The sequence below is a fragment of the Python bivittatus genome, unplaced genomic scaffold, assembly GCF_059951505.1.
Source record: "Python bivittatus isolate LINGU-HERP-01145 unplaced genomic scaffold, Pbiv_v1 ctg000570_np1212, whole genome shotgun sequence".
Taxonomy (NCBI): domain Eukaryota; kingdom Metazoa; phylum Chordata; class Lepidosauria; order Squamata; family Pythonidae; genus Python; species Python bivittatus.
This window is the reverse complement of record NW_028277097.1, coordinates 3,125,460-3,147,646: the sequence shown is the minus strand read 5'-3', so window position 1 is coordinate 3,147,646 and position 22,187 is coordinate 3,125,460. Positions and strand designations below refer to the sequence as shown.

The 22,187-nt window shown below is 37.9% G+C and overlaps 1 protein-coding gene across 5 annotated transcripts in view; it reads right to left on the bottom strand.

The window, feature by feature from the left end:
* ARL15 (ARF like GTPase 15) overlaps positions 1–22,187 on the bottom strand; it is a 225,106-nt gene that overhangs the window by 89,178 nt on the left and 113,741 nt on the right. For all 5 annotated transcript variants that reach the window (XM_088152910.1, XM_088152909.1, XM_088152908.1 and 2 more), the window contains 3 exons: positions 12,947–13,091; positions 5,015–5,074; positions 3,153–3,361 (listed from right to left, as the gene is read on the bottom strand). In XM_088152910.1, the coding sequence (XP_088009036.1) occupies positions 3,153–3,361; positions 5,015–5,074; positions 12,947–13,091 (414 nt within the window). The remainder of the gene's footprint in view (positions 1–3,152; positions 3,362–5,014; positions 5,075–12,946; positions 13,092–22,187) is intronic.

Below are 22,187 nucleotides of genomic sequence, written 5' to 3'. Positions count from 1 at the left end.
TTTAACCCAAACTGCTTCTGATGAAAATCAGTGACTACAGTATCATTAATAGGTACCCAGTCATGTTCTACTTTTTTTAAAAAAAATCCTCCAAATGAAGGTGAACCATCATCTTTCAATTCCGTTCTACTATTCCTCCTAAAGTTCAGTGTAAATCCATTTTCTTCAAACCCATTTGTTCAGATCTGACTCTAGAATAAGGGCAGCCAATTTTTTGTTTCTGGCCAGCTGACACAATGTTTTAAAAAAAGAAACTTGAGCCATTTTCAGCTCCCCCCCCCCATTTTCCGATTCTGGGGGAAGGGTTGGTTCCATTGCAAAAACAAGTTGATTGAGCCAATCCAGCTCCTTAAACTTATTTACCAGGTGCTCACATATCATCCTCCTCTGGATATGATTACACCCCTCCAAGCCAGTTTGTTTGTTTGTTTGTTTATCTATCATATTTATATGGCCGCCCATCTCACACGAGGTGATTACACCCTTTCTGAGAAGCTGGCTTGGAAGACAAAATACAGTATTCTAGGCAATGTTTAACCAAAGCAGATCTACTTCTCAAAGCCTTTTCACAAGTACTTCAAACTCAGACCAGATATCATATAGTATAACTAAGTCTTTCTATCTAAATGTTTTGTCTATTGGTTTTTTTTTAAATGGCCCAGTTCTCCAAGAATTTGAGGCAATCTGGTTTTCTAAGACACTATTTCAGTCTTCTAAAATATCGGAATTATTTCCAAATTTGAGGTCTGTCTATAAGCAGATCTGCAGGTATTGATATACAGGCAGATACCATCGTCAATGACTGTGAAGTAACCTGCTGATATTTGTGTTTCATTTTTTATTTATTTCCTTTGATTTCCCAGTGGCCTGAAATGTCTTGAAGTGAAACACTGGCTCCAGCTAACCTTTATTCCACAGAACATCACTAGGCCATTAAGATGTTTTTTGGAACGAAAAATGGTGGGTAACTAGAAATCATTTGCTTCACTCTGAAATGTTCATACCACTGGGATAATCAACAAGACTATACTGGACCCGAAGGAAAATGGGAGCAATTGTAGATACTGAGGAGAGGTAATAGGAGGTTAAAGTAGAAAACGCAATGAAAAGCAAGGGGAGGGGGGTTACACAGACTGCAAGACAAATCTGGCAAGAGTTGGGTGAGTTTATTTATTTATAATTTTGATTTATATGGCTGCCCCAACCCAAGACCAACTCTTGGCAGTCATGTGTTATACATGGTGGGGTTTTAGATGTGGTATATCCACTTGTGTGTGAGACAAATTTAATCTGGGGAAAGTTACTCAAATTCAAAAGTTGCTTTGAAACATTTTGCACTTCCCTAGACAAGTGGATCAATACAAGGGTTGGGGCTTTTTGTTTTTGACAAAAGGGTAAGGAACAAGACTTCTGAGGAATTTGGTCAAATTTTACTCTATTTGTAACATTCTCTTCCAGGTTTTTGTCATTTTCTATCATGTTTATCAAACTACATACATTATTGTTAATTCTACTGCATGTATGTACTGTATATACTTATGTATAAGCCCATCCACAGATAAGCCGACTCTCAAATTTTTAACCAAAATACCATGAAAATTGCACCACCCGCGGATAAGCTGACCTACATTTTTCATGGTATTTTGGTCAAAATTCAAGAGTCTGCTTATCTGCAGATGGGCTTACACACAAGTATACACAGGTAATACGGGTACTTTTAAAAAGTATTACTTGCTGATAAGCCCATCCACAGATTATCCAAGCCCAATTTTTGGGGTATATTTTGGTGTCTAAAATTCTTGGCTTACCTGCAAGTATATACAGTATACTTTTTCTTTGGTTAATAAAATACATAAAAATATTAAAAGTATCAACCTAATTATTAAAGTATGTAGAAAAGCCATTACATAAATTTAGCACAGTCATATTAGTAAGATGATTCGAAAACATGGGATGTGTAGACTGTTGAAGTCAATGTCAGAGTAAACTAAAAAATCATGCATTTAATATCTACAACTGCATTATTTTTTGTCCACATATGTCATGTCAAAACAATGGATTTTTGCATCTGGAAGGCTATGAATATTTCAAAGAAATGTAATGACGGTATATGTCAAGTATCCCATACCTCAGTAATATGATCTTGATCACTAAAAAAAGAAATAATTAAGGATATCAAACTATACACATTTGGAAGTTTTCATCCAAAAATGTCATGATCACATTTTTAACAAAGGTACTTGAAATCCAGAGTTCAGTAAATTATTATTTAGAAAAGAAAATATCCTATATATAATAAGCCTAACTACAACTTTAGCTTCATATATGGTAGGAAATCTCACAGAATCATAAAGTTGGAATGGGCCATTTAGGTCACTGAGCCCAACTCCTTGCTCAGTGTAAGAATCCAAGTAAAATCTTCCCGGATAGATGACTGTCTATGTTCTGCAAGAAGACATACAACTAAGGGCAAACCATCACTTCTCTAGGTAATTAGTTCCACTGTAACATAAATCCATTATTCTGTGTCCTGCCTCTGAAATAAAAAAGAACAGATCTTGACCTTCCTTCTTCTCTTCTCTGTGACAACCCTTCAAGTATTTGAACTGTGCTATCATATCCCCCCCTTAGTTGTCTTTTTCCAGGGTAAACATAACCAGCTGTTTCATTCTTTCTTCATAATGTCTATTACCCCGATCATCTTTGTTGCCCTTCTCTGAACTTGTTCCAATTGCTTTTACTCCTCCTTAAAGCTGTGGTGCCCAGAAATGGACATTGTTTGAGGTAAGATCTGACCAATGTAGATTTGTGCTAGATTTTTAAAAGTGAAAGGTTTAACAAGTAAAGATAAAATGCTTTTAAAGAAATTTAAATAAACATCTTGCTAGAAATATATAAAAGAGTGTGTGTTAAGGATGTTGAAAAAGAAGATGGTAAGAAAATGTAAGATAACCCCACACAGATTTTAAAAAAAACAACAATACATATAGGCAGTCTTTGGGGCAGGCAGTTAAAGGTATCTTTTCTTCATTCATTAAGAATTATGTTCATCTAAACTTTATAGATTCTATATATGCATGCAGATATACATACAGTGGTGACTTTCCCATTATTGCACTCAAACACACAAGTTCTTGCAGTACTAAACATACCTCTTGTACTGAACGAGCGGCTGGCTTGTCTTGATGATTGGCCAATATTAAAAATGGCAAAGTGCATAACTGTGGATGCTGAAGCGCAGAGTGCAGTTCATTCCTAGCGATTTCTAAATCATCTTCTGATGAAGCACTGTCTAATACAAATATTACTCCTTGAGATCCTTGATAGTAACGACTCCAGTACTTCCTGATATTGTCAGCCCCTTTAACAATAATTACACAAAAAACAAGCAGTAATATTAATCAGATGACATACAGTATGGGATTACGTATATCTTGTTTAGACATAACATCAAAATTAAGTTTCAGTGCTTTCCTTTTATCATATTTTAACTTTATTAGACTATTAGAAGTTTGCATATAGGACATGGACTCCCAGTTTCTAGTCTAGTGCCTTACCCACTACACCAAACTGGCTCTCCCTTACTACCCATACCCCTAAAAATATTTATTTCTGTCAACTTCTTTATTGATTATATTTTTCAGTTGTGGCTTTCTCTTCTTTGAAAACACAAAATTAAAATATAAACTCATGCTTTTTTGAATCTCATTTCCTTTACTTCTCTCTGAAACTCTTATGCTGACTCTTCTTCTCTATGCATTGCTTTATGTACTGGTAGCACAGTTTGCATTATCCAACATAGAAATCTTGTTCTTTTAGACATTCTCAGCACTAAATTGGGTATTAATCCAATATCCTCATAAAACACAGCTGAATGTCCAGAATAAAGCACATTATGTAGAGCAAGACATCCACAAAGAAGAGTTTTGTTTTAAAGCAATATTTTCTTTAATGGCAAGCAAAAGAAGAGTCATATTTCTGAAAGAATATTTTCATGTACATAATTTAGATTATGTAACAATTAAAACTTTATGAATGAAACAAAACTCAAAATGTGGAATTGAGGACAAAGTTGATGATTTTGTAGAGCCAGCATAAATACATACAACAGAACAGCTAACATAGCCAAAAGGGTGCTCAGAAAGCAATACGAGACTAACCTTCCCCGACCTTCCTCTCCATATATATTGGACTTAACCTCCCAGTGATGTTGCTTGCTCAAGAAGTTGTGTGCAATATCCAGATAATGCATCATGTATGGCAGGCTTGCTATAGTATGTAAGTAATGGGAAATGTACATTTTAAGAACAAATGCAGCAGCTCTAAGAAGAATGTTTTCTATCTGATAATTATGAATGAATTATCAGATAGCAGAATGTCTCGAAGTTCTTTGAGCACCTGAAGAGCTGCCCTTCTAATAGACCTTCTGTTGTCTGGAAGTTTTACATGACACTTATCTAAATATTTCAAGAAATAAAAGTTCCATCCTACCATGTAGCATAAAGTCCCCTCCTCTTTTTTTAATGTCTCTTTTTTTGTTATAATAACTCTTGGGTTACATTAACTGGGAATATAGCTCAGTTAAATTATAACTAAGAAAACACAGAATCATCATTAAGCTATTACAGCGTCCTCTCTCCCAAAAATCTCATGCACGGCTTTGATTAAAACTGTTATTTCTTGTACTTTATTCTGATAGTAACACCTTACTTGGAAATTCAGCTCCATGTACCAAGTAATTCACACTGCTGTATCTACAGCCACCTCTAATAACAATTTCTTTACTTATCTCTTTTTTTAAAGTTCACTTCCCTGCTCCAACCTCTCACTATTTAAACATTTTCCTCACTTTCTTCCTGAGATGAATCTACTTCAGATTGTACCAGGCAGTGACTATGCCTAGTGGTGGAAAGGTACTCGATAAATATTAAAATATTATTTATTGTCATAAATCAAGACACAAAGGAATCAAAAGCTGCCATCAGACGTGCAGATTATTTATAGTGTTCTTTACCTCCAAGTTCTTTTACGTTCAAGATGGCATTCTGGAACGGCACTGCTTTTATGCTGAAACCTGAAAACAGAAATAAATAAAAAACAACTTTTTTCCAGTTGACAGATTATCCAACACAGTACATTTGTTCACTACTTCCCTCAGTTTAAGCTATTAGCATCTTGTCAGCTTCGGTTGCTAAACTCACATTGCTAAGAATTGTTACCATGAGTTATATGATGGTTATATAAAAATAAAAGTATGCAAATGCATTTTGCATTATTTTAACGGAGGAGTCCTTGGTGCTCTCTGAGCTTGGTTGTTTGCTTACAGATGTTTCATTACCTGACTAGGTAATATCATCAGTACTAGTGACTGTGGGGTTTGCTCTCTGTTTATATACAGTAGCTTGCCCGGCCAGTGTTGGCGGGGGTATGGTTTTCTCATTATTTTAACTGAATTCGGGGCTCTTTTTTTATTTTGAAAGGAGACATGGGAGACACATTGGAAGATGACCATCATCCCAAAAGCTTGGGAATGTGCATCCTATATAGGTTAGTCATACTCACAGTAAGTTTAAAAAGCTGGTACAAAAAATTATTTTCTCTGTCAGTTGCTTTTTAATTTTACTTCTCCTTCTTTCAATTCATTCCTTACAACTTATAGGGGATTTCCCAATGTGGAAAAGGATTGGCCAAGTAAAGCAGGAACAATCACTAAAGTTGCTGTAGCTTGGATGTACCAATCTTCCAAACCTCTATCTTTCCACAATACAGGAGTCTAAGAAATATTCTTTCCCTTATTCATTTTTTCCCTTGTTAATCAATAGTCAGATGTCAAGCCAAACTCTGATCTTTTCCAAAGTTCTCCCCACCCAGCAGCTGCAGGACCTTTAGAGATTCCTCATACATTCATGGTTCTTCTTCAGAACAATTTCATTGCCCTTCTATCAAACATGAACATTATTACTGATGTAATGGCAATCTCTCTGCTGGCCTTGAGGACGTGACTAGTTCTGTAGCTATTCTGACACTTTTTCAGGTTAAGAAAACTAAACATGAGCATTATTCCTTCGACATATGTATGAAGTAAATTTTATAGAGAAAGACATCTGCCTCCTCCCATTTTGTTAAACTTACACCTGACCCTATAACTTCACTGTGCTCAGAGTGGCTTCCAAGAATAAAATCACAAGGTAGCATTAACTTTTCAAACATTAAATGTTATTATTAAAATAGTTAACATTCCCAGAATATTTAAAACAAATTTAGTAAGAGAACTCATGTTTCAGGGAATGCCAGGGTAAATAGGTTCGTTTTTAGCACTCACTCCCAGAGTGAGGAGGTTGTCTCAGATCCACTGAAAATTTATTCCAAAAATCTGGGGCCCTGAGCAACCTTTTTCACAGGGAATAAAATCAACAAGCCCTCCCCAGCAGATCTCAGATTGCAGTGGATAAGGATATCTCTCAGATGTCCAAGTCCAGAGCTATTTAGAGTTTTATAGGTCATTCCCAGCATCTTAAACAGGGCCAAGTATACTATAGGCAGTTGGTGCAGAAGTGGACAGTGTGTGCCCGTGTTCCAAGTCCATTCATATGCTGGCTGCACCGTCTTGTAAGGGAAACAGAAGAGGGCTCCCACAGAAAGAATTCCTTTCTGTTCCACCTTTTAGACTTGTTTTGGATATACTGTAGGTGGACCTTTGACAAAATCAGCTAAAGGAAACCAATATATCTTGGTTATCTGTGATTACACCACAAGATACCTTGAGGTAATACCTGTCAGTCCCACTAGGTAAACCAGACCAGGAAATCAACTCTAGGAACACTAGAACTACCTTTATTGACTATAACCACAGAATTTTGCAAGTGTGACTGGGCTCTATCTTCCCCCTCCCTTCCTGTACCGAGGGAATCATGGAAGTTTCTGCCTGAGCCACTTCTGAATATTATCTTGCTTCTCAGGGCTTAAAAAATGTTTCAGCCCCCTTTGCTTAGGTAATGGTTCTTGCACATTTCCCTCAAAGTCATATTCCTTATTCTCTACAGTATCCTTGCACATGGTTCTTACACAAGGCATTGCAAATTAACTGCTTCAGCTGTTTAGTAAAGTGGGCAAACCTAATGAAATTCTTTTAGATCAAGTTCAAAACTTTCCATGTGTACTACTGAAGCATTTGTACACAGACTGGGCCATATTTGACTTCAGAACCAGTCTACATCATCATCAAATGGATGGACTAAGAGACTTCATCAAATTCTGAAAGACAGGTTAAATATACCTGTGCAGGATGATCCTAAGCACTGGGATGTTTCGTTCTTAGTATACTAATTGCAGAGAGAGAGACAATCTCAGGCTTCTGTAGCATTCAGCCCCTTTGAGCTATTTATATGGAAGAAAGTCTAAGAGAGTGTTAGATCTGGTGAAGGAAGGACACTGAAGTTCTAGATCCAAAGAAGTTAATTGACTGTATTCTGACAAGGATGGAGAAATGCAAAAATTCAATCACATGGCACAGAAGAACCTGAAATCGGCACAAGACCCTGTAGCTGCAAAATTAAGGCCAGAGAGAAATTCTTTGAAATAGAAGAAAAAGTGTTGCTTTTGTTGTCTAGTCAAGAATGCAAACTGCACACTAAGTGGCAGGTTGTCATTTACTGAGGTTCAAGTACAAAACAGACCAGGGTGGTAGGAGGAAAACCAAAAGTTATAAAACCTATTAAGAAAATAGGTTGAGATGAAAGAGGCAACAGCAGCCTTGGGAAGTGATTTACTAAATAGCTGTAAACTGTTTGTCCAGCCACACACAAAGCACCCTGAACCACACATAGATCCAAGCTTATATTCACAACAGACAGCAGATCTAGAAACACTCTTATAAGAATCCTAAAAAGTGTTTACAGCAAACCCAACACTACTGCACTAGTGGAGCATAAAATTTATATCAAGGATGCAAAACCAATAAAACAGAAGCCTTACTGCATTCCAGAAAGAGCCAGAGATAACCTGGAAAAGGAAGTGCAAAACGTGCCATTGCTAGGAGTTACTGAACCTTCACCAAAGAGAGTGGCCTTCACCTGTACTGTTGGTACCCAAAGTTAATGAGGATATGAGATTTTGTGTAGGTATCTCAATCAAGTAACCAAGTTAGCTAGTTACCCTATGCCAAGGGTAGATGACTTATCAGATCATTAAAGTGGGGAAAAACACTTGTCTACTTTAGATTTAAGTAAGGGTTATTGGCAAATACATCTCTAGAAAAAACTCCAAGGAGAAAACACCCTTTGCAACACCTCAAGGGCTGTTTTAAAACATGCCTTTTAGATGTCATAGAGCTCAGGCAGCTTTCCAGAGACTAGAACTTTTCCAGGCAGAGGGAAGTTCTACAACATTTATCTCGATGATATTGTCATTTACAGCACTACCTAGAAGAACATTTGGAGCAGTTCAGGAATGTAAATCCTGCTTCTTAGGGCAGCAGGCCTAACCACCAACCCAGCCAAATGTCATCTGGGGTTTTCTGAACTAGGTTATCTGGGATATATTATTGGTCAGCAAGAAGTTAAGCCAAAGGAGAAGAAAGTGCAAGCTATTCAAGAGATGCAGTCTCCAACTGCCAAAAAGGAAGCAAGATCTTTCCTGGGACTTGCGGGATATTATAGATAGTTTATGCCTCATTTTTACACCAAGGCCAAAGCCCTTACCGACCTAACTAAGAAGAGTAAGCCTAGCCAAGTTTGCTGGATGCCTGTATGTGACAAAGCTTGATTTGTGTAACTCTGTGGTTAAGAGGGAACAGATTTTAATCTTCTATTTCTTTTGTAAATTGATGCATCTGGATTCAGTATTGAGGCTGCGCTAATGCAAGAATTTCAAGTTAAGGAATATCCAGCTGCAATTTTCTGTATTGGCTGTAATCTCTCCACATCTTCAAAGATAACCTGCAACAGCATGCAGTCATTCATGGCTTTCTGCTGCCCTGTCACAAATACATCCAGCCAGATATGTCGATCTTTCTAGCTGATAGCAGGTCCTGATACAGAGGGAGAGAGAGCACAGATTTTCCTAACTTGTAATCCTTAGGAAAGGAGAGCTGCTGCTAATTTGGCAAACAGAGGAAATGAGACCTAAAGAAAAGTCTTCTGTGGAAAAAGAGAGGAAAAATGGAGTTGTAATGACTGCAAGACCAACATGGATACCAGGCTGCGCTGGCTGTTGAAAGTTCGTTGTTTCCAAGAAAGAGGGGGACAAAGATCCACTGAAGGAAAAAGAGAATTGCTATGTACAGATATATCCAATGCAGACGGTTTTTGCAGAAAGCTGAAGAAGAGAGGGGAAACCATGTCTTGTCACTCAGAGAGAGAGACTTACATCTGAGAAAGAGAATGCCAGCCAGCTTAATTAACCCCCTTATTTAAGTAGGAAATAGGGATAGATGTAGATGTAGCAATAACATATTTAACCAACACTTTAGACCAGTGTTTCTCAACCTTGGGAACTTTAACATGTGTGGACTTCAACTCCCAGAATTCCCCAGCCAGCATGGGGAATTCTGGAAGTTGAAGTCCACACATGTTAAAGTTCCCAAGGTTGAGAAATATTGCTCTAGACTTTGAAGAGGGAAGTTTTAGTTTAGTTTTAATAGAGAAGTAAATTCACTACATATTTCCGTTATTGTTTATTTTATATTGCAACCTATTAGTAAAAAAGACAGGAAAGCAGTGAGAAAGGAATTTAGATTACTTAGCTAAGCTGCTGTACAGAAACACTGCTTGAAAAATGAAACTTGCTTTGGTTTGCTGTATTAAGAGAGACAGAGAGAATTCACAAGATATATCTTGAGTGCTATGTCTTGGATCATATCCCACGAACCTCTGAAGCTCTTGTGATACATCTCACATAGAGTTTTTGACCATAATAAAAGCAAGAAGTTGCTACCAGATGAACTACTAAGGTCAGGCAATCTCCACCTAGAAATGGCTGCCAAACCTGTCCACAGATGCTCCTAGTCACTGAGGACACATGGGCTACAAGTGATAAACTGCAGCCAAAGGCACTCCCATATTTGTTCTTAGAGAGGGAGTACCATCACATTCAGTACCAGTGTTAAGACCAATTTCTGAATTTCAGTACTATTTAGCCAGAGAGTTTCTATCTTCCCAGGATTCATCCTCATTTTATTAGGTCTCCTCCATCTGTTACAGCCTGTAAGCACTGATCCAGCAGTTCTATTGCCTCTCTTGGCTCAGATGAAAATGAGATCTAGAGTTGGACTCCATCTGTATTTGATGACGTCTGACTCCAAACCTTCAGAAGAGCTCTCTCCCAGAAGAATGAGGGATAGGTCTGGATACTGTGGACCCCCTCAGCATGACTGCCATGCTGAACAGAAGCCCACTCACACCCCCCCAACATAATTTTTTGGGAATAGCCCTGCACGTATGATTGGAATCAGTGCTTCCTATTCGCATCTCATGGAGTCAGCCCAGTAAAATACTGAGGTCCATAGCGTTAAAAGTCCCCCAACCTTTCTCATAAAAGGTCAACTACCAGGGCAACCCAGGCAATTCCTCCACCAAAAGCTTCCCTAAAACTGAACCGTGACAGATTCAGAAAATCAGTTTCATCCAGCCCTTACTATAGTTGTCTACCTACTACCCCATCAATAAACTTGCCCCAAAGGGAGTATTAGAGACACATCACTAGCTTGATAATTCCTCCAGGCCCAGAAAGCTGGGACCTGATTAATCTATCACATCAATAGTGGTCTGTTCCCTAAGTGCCCAGAAAGGCTCTACTGAGTAGCTCACTGGGGAAGCACTGGGGAAGCAACAGTGGAGGCAAAACAAAACAAAACAAAACAAAACAAAACAAAACAAAACAAAACAAAACCTCTTTGTTTCCATGGCTGCCACTACAGGGGGCGCAACAGTATATTTTCACCAGTGCTTATCATATCTAAATTGAGTCTTGCTTCATCTTCATTCTAGCTATCTCTCAGTCCATCTCATTACTTTCTACTCCTCTATAAACCAAGGAGGCCTACGAGTTCTACGAGAGTAGAGAGGGCACTCTACTCAGTTCCTATAAACTGCCAAGCCATCTCACTATTCCATAACAAAGCTAAAGCTTCAGTAGGAGCCCTAATCACACTTTGCCATCCATCAGCAAATCCCAAAAGCATTCAAGAATCACTCCAATTCCATAAGTCTTTAGAGTGGCCCATTCCCTCCGTCATGCAAAGGGAAGAGGTAGTCAACAGAAAGTGATATGTCCATGATAAGTGAGTAACGTAGATCCCTCTGACCACTGGTTCACTGTTCAGAAGCAAAACTAAATCAAGCATCTGGCCTACAGTTTATGTCAGGTTTCTGTTGTATCAAGACAAATCCATAGTTGTCATAAAGCCCTTATCATTTGCTCATCACCTTCCTTTTGCTCAGCCCAGGCAGCTGTTGGACAACAAGGTGAACAGTACACCTTAGCACCCCGCATCTGCCCTCTGAACACAAAATACAGGTCCCCATATCCAGATTGCCAAGTGATGGGTTCCTAGTGAGGAAAGTAGAATCCCTAGGGATGACTACAACCCCACCCCTATCCCACCCATCCACCTTGATGCCATACAACACAGTCTGGTGGTTATAGCTGGATTAAATCTGGGTTAAATCAATTTCTCACCCAAGTTTCTGGGTAGATTAGTTCCTAAATAATGAGATCATGGATATAAGGTATTTTCCTGCAGACTGATCTGGCATTCAACAATAGCTTCAGGAGATGAGGCAACCAAACGTGGGAAGAGCCCTAAGATAATGTGTGCCCTGTGACTAGGAAGACTGTTGTAACTTTTTCTCTCATATCTCTCCCATGATATCAGGACCTAGACTGCAGCAGTCTGAACAGTCTCCTCTTGTAGAGGGCATAGGGAATCACCTTGAAGGACAGGAGAAAGAGCTGCTACCAAGGCAACCATCAGACAAGCAAGGTTTGAGTTTTTTCCAAGAAACCAACTTGAGAAAACATCTCAAATAAGCCTCTCCCTAATTCACATAAAGATAAAGTGGGGGTAAGCACATTCAGATTTGCACAATTCTGTCACTATAGTTGTTCCTATATGGCATTGATTTCTTGGTCTGGTCTACCTTATAGGGCTAACACCTCTTTCCCTTGTTTACCCTGATACATTTTAAGCCCTTGCAGGATTCAACAAAAATGTTCTTAAAACTTAATGTAAGAAAGAAAGTATAATAATAGCAACTAATTAACTTTAATTCCTTTATTAGATTTATCTCAGGTTCAAGCAAGACAGATAAAACTCCATCCTGAACTCCAGCCATAACTATTTGAAAAAGCAGCAGTCTGTTCATGTTGTTGGGATCAAAATGGCCATGGGGGTACTTTTTAGCCAGTAATGGAAGCCAACATATGTCACTCTCATAAACTTACAATTAGATGCAGAAGTGAAATACATCATTTTAAAAACAGCTTTGTGGGATGGGTCACAGAAAAGGGACAAGGGGTTAAATTATGTCCATGTGGACATGCTGCTTTCTCATAAAGCAAAAATGGCAGAAATTCCAATCTAAAAATGCTCATGCCGTGTCTAGTTTGAACTGCAGCAACAGCCTTCAATATCAAATATGAATGAGCTTAGATAAATTTTTAGTCAGATTTTATTAAGCCACATTCTTAAAAGGTACATAAGGTGATCCCATTAATTTCAGTTTCTTGAATTTGACTATGTCAGTTTTGTATCTGATTTATTAATTCTGTATGTTATAGAAGAAGCCAAGCTGCAGCTGAAATGATACTTAACTGACAAATCCTAAGACTAGTAATTTACTGAAATAAAAGAATTTCAGCATCATTTAAAAACAAAAGAAACAAACAACTTTGCCAAAATTTTGATATAAGCCTAGAATTGAAGAAGCAAAACAGAACATTGGTTCACCTGTGGTTGACACTATATTTTCTCTATTTTCACTGCAGAGCTGGGACAACAGGCTTGTCTTGCCAGAGCCACTGAGACCTATGCAAACCAAATCATATTCTGGTCTTGGTGGTGGAGGTCCTTTGCAGCAAAGAGCTCGAAAACACTGTTGGGAAAACATCAAGAAGGAAAAATTGATCACCTTTTTATAAACAGCAAGAAAAGGGGAAAAGTGATATTTGCAAGGCAGAATATTTGATTACCCAAAATCAAGACTACAGATAAATGAGGTCTCAAGAACATCCTGGTTTTGCTACACTATTACATGGAAAGAGTTATTCAGTTCTGCAAGCTCTGCTCCAAATGCATTACTTTAGTTAGGGTTGCTTTTTTAATGTTCTCAAAAGGCCAACTATGACACTGTCCTGAAAGAGAAATGGATACTATTCATGGAAGTGCAAAAGGTTTCCCAGGGCCCAGCCTATATATTTTTTATAAGACCATGAAGCAACTAATCCATTTCCTTCACAATCAATAGCTGTGGTACTCACTAAAAGGACTCCACTATTTCTTGAACGGTATGACTTTCCAATGAGTCATCAATCAATGAGGAAAGCACTTCTCCTACAGGTCACACAGCTGGCCTGCATTGCCTAGTTCTCCCCTATTTTAATCCTGTCTTCTGTTGAAGCCAAAGTTCTACATGAGAATAACTATCTGCCAGCTTCCAACACAGCATGTTGAGACTCAACCCAAGACACCAATAATAGATGTATATTCCATTGTTACATAATCAAAGGCTTGGGAAAAGCATGAAAGATTTAGCACAGATATCTTAAGGGAACTATTTCAGCAATCCTTTTAAAGGAAACAACTCAAACTGTTGAATTTTGGAATATTTTCAAGTCTGCTGTTGTGCTTCGTTAACATATAGTTCCCATGGTTATCAACCATCTTTGTGAAATAAATGTTATGCAATATGAAACAATGCGCCTGCAACTAAACTGGGATTTCTCTATAATTCGGGCAGGAAACGGTGATTTTTTTCAAAAAGCCATTAAAGGTTGGCTCTTCTGGAAGGCCTTGGGAGCAAATTTGTTTGACTAAAGGTACTTATTTAGTTATTTATTTATTTAAAGCACTTTTATGCCGCTTCGGTCAATAGCTTCTAAGCACCTTACCGCCAGGTGCTTAGCAACAAATATATAACAATATGTTAATAAAAATATATATCAAATATAAATGCCATGAACCATTATTGTATTCTTAATCATAAAAACCATGGCACCGCATATCAGAAAACACAAAGATTCATCCCTTACAGAGGTACCCATTCCACCCATGCTTTTCAATATATCCTGATTATTAAAAGTGAGGACATGGTCCTTATCTCCGATGGGAGGGCATTCCATAGGAGGGGAATTCTGTAGAGAATGGCTGCCTTGCTGCATTTTTCAGCAAGCACTCTCTACTTTCTTTTGGGGCACACAAGCTCAGGGACACCCAGGCCCTAAGTCATGCAAACTTTAACGGTTATCACCAGCACCTTCATTTGCAACCTGAAACAAACCAGTCACCGAGGCAGCTCCTGTAATATGGGTGTTACATGGAATACTGGGTTGCCCTGCTCAACATGCAGGCCACTGCATTTTGCACTAATCACAGATTGTGGGAGATCTTCAAGGGCAGCCCCATGTAGTGTGTGTTAAAGTAGTCCACTTGTGAGGTGACAAGGGCACGAGGAACTGCAGTCAGCATTTTTACTCCAGAACAGCCACAATGGGTTTCAGGTTTGGTTATTTCCCTGATGCGTAGGTTTATGTTGCTTGTACGGTTTTTGTTTTAATTCTATTTAGTCATTTGTTTTTGTCTTGTGGTTTACTGTTTTTAACCTTCTTATTGCCTGTGATAAACAACATGACCTCAATCTGTTTATAGATTACCAAACATTTCTATGATGCAAACATCTCTGTGATAATGAGTCATGACACATGTACATCGTTCATGTCAGGCAAGCAAATGCCACTGCACTTTTCAAATGTTTACAAAATAGTATGTTAGACTTCTCTTGCTTATGTACCACTGAGTACGTAATACCAAGTCAAAAATGTGCTTTTGTGTGGGTTGTGTGTCTGACAGTGAACCCACATACCATGGTTTGTGCGTTCTCTCTCTCTCTCTCTCTCTGCCTACCTGCTTAGCCACAGAACACACAGAAATGCACACACATAGAAATATATCCACATATACAGTACTGTGCAAAGGTTTTAGGCAGGTGTGAAAAAATGCTGTAAAGTAAGAATGCTTTCAAAAATATATATTGTAATTGTTTATGTTTATCAATTTATAAAATGCAAAGTGAGTGAACAGAAGAAAAATCTAAAATCAATATTTGGTGTGACTACCCTTTGGCTTCAAACCAGCATCAATTCTTACACTTGCACACTTTGTACACTTTGTAACCAATTATACCAAGCAGGTGCTAATGATCATCAATTTCATATGTAGGTTGAAAGAGTCATTAACTGAAACAGAAACAGCTGTGTACGAGGCTTAAAACTGGGTGAGGAACAGCCAAACTCTGCTACTAAGGTGAGGTTGTGGAAGACAGTTTCATGTCATAGGTCATACACCATGGCAAGACTGAGCACAGCAACAAGACACAAGGTAGTTAGACTGCTTTGAAATGTTTGCCTGGGAGAGACCTTGCTGATGCAGACTGGGGTTTCAAGATGTGCTGTTCAAGCTCTTTTGAAGAAGCACAAAGAAACAGGCAATGTTGAGGACCATAGATGCAGTGGTTGGCCAAGGAAACTTAATGCAGCAGATGAAAGACACATCATTCTTACTTCCCTCCGACATCGGAAGATGTCCAGCAGTACCATCAGCCCAGAACTGGTGGAAACCAGTGGGACCCAGGTACACCCATCTACTGTCTGGAGAAGTCTGGCCAGAAGTGGTCTTCATGGAAGAATTGCAGCCAAAAAGCCATACCTCCGATGTGAAAACAAGGCTAAGCGACTCAACTATGCATGAAAACATAGGAACTGGGGTGCAGAAAAATGGCAGCAGGTGCTCTGGACTGGTGAGTCAAAATTTGAAATATTTGGCTGTAGCAGAAGGCAGTTTGTGTGCCGAAGGGCTGGAGAGCAGTACAAGAATGAGTGTCTGCAGGCAACAGTGAAGCACGGTGGAGGTTCCTTGCATGTTTGGGGCTGCATTTCTGCAAATGGAGTTGGAGATTTGGTCAGGATCAATGGTGTCCTCAATGCTGAGAAATACAGGCAGATACTTATCCATCATGCCATACCATCAGGGAGGCGTGTGATTGGACCCAAATTTATTCTGCAGCAGGACAATGACCCGAAACATATAGCCATTGTCATGAAGAACTATCTTCAGCATAAAGAAGAACAAGGAGTCCTGGAAGTGATGGTTTGGCCCCCACAGAACCCTGATCTCAACATCATCGAGTCTGTCTGGGATTACATGAAGAGACCGAAGGATTTGAGGCAGCCTACATCCATAGGAGATCTGTGGTTAGTTCTCCAAGATGTTTGGAACAACCTACCTGCCGAGTTCCTTCAAAAACTGTGTGCAAGTGTACCTAGAAGAATTTATGCTGTTTTGAAGGCAAAGGGTGGTCACACCAAATATTGATTTGACTTGGATTTCTCTTCTGTTCGCTCACTTTGCATTTTGTAAATTGATAAACATAAACAATTACAATATATATTTTTGAAAGCATTCTTACTTTACAGCATTTTTTCACATCTGCCTAAAACTTTTGCACAGTACTATATACTTACAGACACACATAATTGCTAATACTGCGATACTAATGAATTAAATAAACATGGTCTACCAAATAACACCGAAAATAACTCCCCAAAAGTTTAACCATGGAAGCTCCTTTCCATGCCATTTTGTTGAAAAAAAGACCAACTTTAATCTTTAAAACAATACGTATCAATGTAATCCATTACTGCAGATCAGTGTGGATTTATCCTTCCAGTGTTATATAATAATTCTTTTGGCTATCCCCCATGCGCAATTCTTGATAACTTGATAGATTCCAAATACTGGGGCGAGAGCCAAGAAGGACACGTGCATCTCCTTGACATTCAACAAGCAATCTAAAATCATGTTAACAATCCAGTAGATTTCAATCCAAAATGTGGCAATAACAGGATAGACCTAGATTTTGCAGTTTATGTTTCCAATTCCTGAGCTCATTCTCCAAAGGAAGCCTATTACAGCTAACTGTTATTAAATATTCTCTGCAGTATCCAATATATACAGAATAAAAATTTATGCAGCACTAACCTCATCCTAAGAACAAAAACACATAGTTTAAATTATTTTAAGCAACGTACCACTGATTTTTTTAAAAAAAAGGACATTCAAACTTATTCCAAAAGTTGCCTAAATGATTACAGGTAGTCCCTGGGTTAAGAATGCCAGGTTTAAGGATGACCCATAGTTAAGAACGACCCATAGTTAAGAATTCAAGTTAAATACACAATGATTCGAGTTCATTACACAATACTACTTATACAGTATTATATAATAACACTGTTCCGTCTTTCATACAAATTTGACTTAAGGACAGACTGGGAATGGAACTCGTTCTTATTCCTTCATTGTTTTATAACAAGTTTTACTGGCTTAGGAGCCTTAACTATTTCCTCCAAAACCTCTAACGGATGTGGAACTTCAGAAGCTGCAATAGTATCAAGAATAATCCAAATAACAAATGCTTAAATTGAATAAATTGCCAAAAAAACCCACTCTTTTAAAAATCAAACTTACTTTTTAAATTTGTTTAAAAATTGCTTCATCAGAACTAAGTTGGTCAAAATAAGAATATTATGAGATATCCAGTCCACCACAAAAGAGATTCGTATTAATAATGCAGAAGTTCTCAAGCTGTGGCTATGACACCACCCCCCCCCAAATTTGCTTGCAACTCTGTCAACTTTCTCGGCTTTATGGCTTGTCCAAGCAAAGCACAGAAGAAAGCCCAGGTTTCAGGAAATATGCAAATCTAAACAGCTTAATTCTTTCCTTTAAAAGTATGGTTTTAAATTTAATTTTTTTCCTGTTTATTTTCAATGTAAACATTTTATTTGGTAAGCAACAACTTCACACTGCCATCATCCCTAACCAATACAGTCAGCCAACAAGTTTTCTGCAGAAGGCAACCTGCTGATCTTTTAGCATCTGTGACAACAGGTAGCTCCGCAGGCACTGCCTGAATACAGTACATTCAGGTCCACCATCTCCCTAGGAAATTATTGTTACTATTAGGAAATCTTCCTAATACTCAGTTGGAATCTGACTCCTTGTCCCTAAATTGATGATTTCATATCCTATACTTTAAAAGAACAGAACATGTTCTTCTGTTCTGTAAGCTATCAGAGTGTTGTCTACTTTCCCCTACACTCTCAGAGCAGACAGGTCCAGATGCTACCTTACGCATGGCTGCATGTATAGGGTTTTACGTAACTTCCATCCCCCCCTCTTGGAGAGGAAAGGAAATTCTCTTTTCTATGACAATCTCTATGTGTGCTATCATATCCCCACTCAGCCTTTCCAAGTCTAAAATTTCCAAAATCTTTACTCAAAAGTTTCTAGTTCCAAACCCTACTCACCCTGTTGTACTTCTCTAAACCTGTCCAGATTGTCTGGAATGCCAAGTGATAGCTCATCAATACAAAATAAAGTGGACTTGGAGGAGACTTACATTTTTTTATATCAAAGAACATCTTATTGAGGCAGTTTTCTTATTAAAAGTATTCTTGCTTTACTAAATGTTCTCTTCTGCTGCAGCTATCTAGATTTATATTGTTTTTGTTTGAATTATTGTAACTTTTTTAAAATTAGTAATTATGAAGCATATAGCAGTATCAGATGTCTAAGGCAAGCACTGGTATAAATGTTACCACGCCATGAAAACATATATTGACAGAGAAGGCAAACATCTGTGTTAAGTCATAGCTGTTAAACCAATCATGAGCTTGTGATGATTGGGTGGTAAAATGCTAATCAAAAGATGACAATACTATGTTATATTCCAGCAGGAGGGGAGAATTAGTGAAAGAGAATTGGGGAGCACAGATGGAAGGACAGGACTGAGGGAGCCTCAGAGTCACTCCTGGGAATACCTTCTCCTGTCAGAGAAAGGGAGACCAGTTGAAGAATAATTTGCAGACAATTTGCAGAAATAAGTGAACCTCTTTTAAACCTTCTGTTTTTAGTTATTTAATAAAGTCATTTTGTTCCTTTGTTCCAAGTGTCTGTGTTTACCTATATCTTCCCATACCACCCACAACAAGCAGAGAATGTGACAGAACTCTACAAAGAATTATTAAAATTGTCCTAGTGTTCAATGGATGCTTTCCAATGTGGAAGACCAAGTCAGTGGAGATAATCTTTGTGGTATATTACAAACTATGGTTTAACTTGAAAAGAAATGCAAAGGTATCTTAGGAAACTTCCCAGTTCAACACACTGACACGTAAATCTTCATGGAATAGATTCAAATCCAGGTTGTGCCCAAAAATACCTTTGTGGCTCTCAGCACAAAAAGCAGTTTAGAGATGAGAAATAACAGACAAATAGCTAACTTATCATGAAATACTAGAATTCTGTCAAGGGAAATGCAAAATAAAATCAAAAGAAGAACTGATGGCAAAAGGTTTCTTTATTTACACATATTAAAAGGATTTAAAGTAGACAAAAGAGTTTATAGTTTTGAACTTTGTAAGACTGAGTTTGAAATGGAATTATGTACAAATTATGAACATGTAATTGTGAAAATGTATAAAATTCTATTGAAATTTGAAACAGAAGTACAAGTGAAAGAATGTATGATAAAGTGGACTAAATTTTTTGATTAAAATATACAGATGGAACAATAGGAAAATATGTGGTTGAAAGGATTGAAATTTATACTATGTTATAATCTTAAAGAGAATTTTTATAAAATGATGTACTGTTGGTATCTGTCACCAGAGAAATTGTCTAGAATGTATAAAGGCACTTCAAATACATGTTGGAAATATGAATAACAAGAAAGGACATTTTATCATGCTTGGTGGTTGTGTAAAAAAGCTAGAAAATTTTATTCAAATACATACACTGATTCAGAGAATTTTAAAGATTAACATACAATTGAGACCAGAGGTCTATTTTTTAGGACTGATGGACAAACAGTTCGAAAAAAGTCATGGAACTTAGTTTTTGTATATGATAACTACAGCGAGATTATTATACGCACAAAAATGGAAAGATTCAGCAATACCCACAATGGAGGAATGGTTGGTGAAGATGATGGAACTTGCTGAGATGGCTAAATTGACTTCTTTGATCAGAGAAAAGACAGTATCTACGTTTATTGCTGCTTGGAAACCCTTTATGGGCTTTTTTCAGAAAACAGAAAAAAATGAACTTATGATTTATGGGTTTGATTATTATATAGGATAGATTATAGAAATAAAAGAGTTATGATGTAACTTTAGAGAAAGAGGTAAATTTATAATTGTACTTATAACTGCCGTAAAGAAAATTGGAAGCCACTTCTTTTTATCTTTTTTCTTCTATTTTTCTTTTTCCCTTGCACATTTAGCTTGATTTTTTATTTTTATTTTTTTATTTTTTCTTTCTTACTTTATATTAGTTTCGATTAGTTTTTATCTTCTTTTTAAAAAACTTTTAATAAAATTATAAAAAATAGGAAGAGCAGAGAATAATAATGACAAAGCTGCATTTAAATACTCTGATCTCTACACACAACAGACATGGCACGAAGAAGATAGAAGAGGGATCCCTAATTCAATATCAAGATTTATATGGTGATATTAGCAGTTTTCAACCCTATTATGATACACATTCAAGAAACCATATATACATACATGTTTGTACTGAAGGATAATATGCATAAAAATGTAATGTACTGTATTAGAGAAATCACTTGACCAATATTGTATATGTTAGAAAAGCACACAAAAATGTGTGCACAATTTCATATATACTTTAGAAATGCAGATTGATGTGACAATGGAACAGAATAAATGTATTGTCGAAGGCTTTCACGGCCGGCATACGATGGCTGGTGTGGTTCTTCCGGGCTGTGTGGCCGTGGTCTTGAAGTTTTGTTTCCTAACGTTTCGCCAGCACCTGTGACCGGCATCTTCAGAGTGCAGGAGCACAGACAGGAGCAGTTCTCTCTGTGCCCAGGGTGAAGTGACCCTTCTGTGGGTATTTATAGAGATTTTTTATAAGTGAACACGAAAGACACTGCAGACTACAGCAACCAGAAAAATCTGCAGTAGCTGAACATGCTCTCAACCACACTGGACACAAAATCCTATTTGAAAACACAGAGATACTGGACAACACCAACAGCCACTATACCAGGCTATACCGGGAAGCCATTGAGATTCACAAACACCAGCACAGTTTCAATAAAAAAGAGGAGAGTCTAAAAATCAACAAAACCTGGTTACCAATCCTGAAAAATACAGCCTGCAAAAGGTCAACGAACTCAGCTCAACCACCAGGACATGTGAACAGTTCACACAATGAACTTGCTAATCACCCCCAGCAGCCCCTCGTTAACAATTCAATAGAAGAAAAAACCCTGCCTAATCCCCAGGAAGATACACACAGATTCTGACACCAAAACAAGCAGCCACTCAGTAACCCAACCCCACCCACACACCCCCATCCCCCCCCCCCCAGATCTCTATAAATACCCACAGAAGGGTCACTTCACCCTGGGCACAGAGAGAACTGCTCCTGTCTGTGCTCCTGCACTCTGAAGATGCCGGTCACAGGTGCTGGCGAAACGTTAGGAAACAAAACTTCAAGACCATGGCCACACAGCCCGGAAGACCCACACCAGCCATCGAACAGAATAAACTTAAAGTTCAAAAATGAAAAACTGAATAAAATACATAGATTTATCCATTTCTAGTGACAGGACCTGTTCATATCAATATATTTATAACCAATATAAATTATTGGTGGTAGACAGTATGATCAATGATTTGCTGCTGGTTTGAGTGAGAAGTATAGACTGAAGCCATAATATTAAAAGACTATTAATTAGAGTTACTCTGCATTTCATGACTTTTGCTTTATAGTACAGCAGAATATAAAGAATCAATTAATGCTAATGGAATACCGAGAGCAGTTAATGCTGCACATGTTGATCCAACTATATAGATGTCAGATGACCTAACATATTCCGTATTGT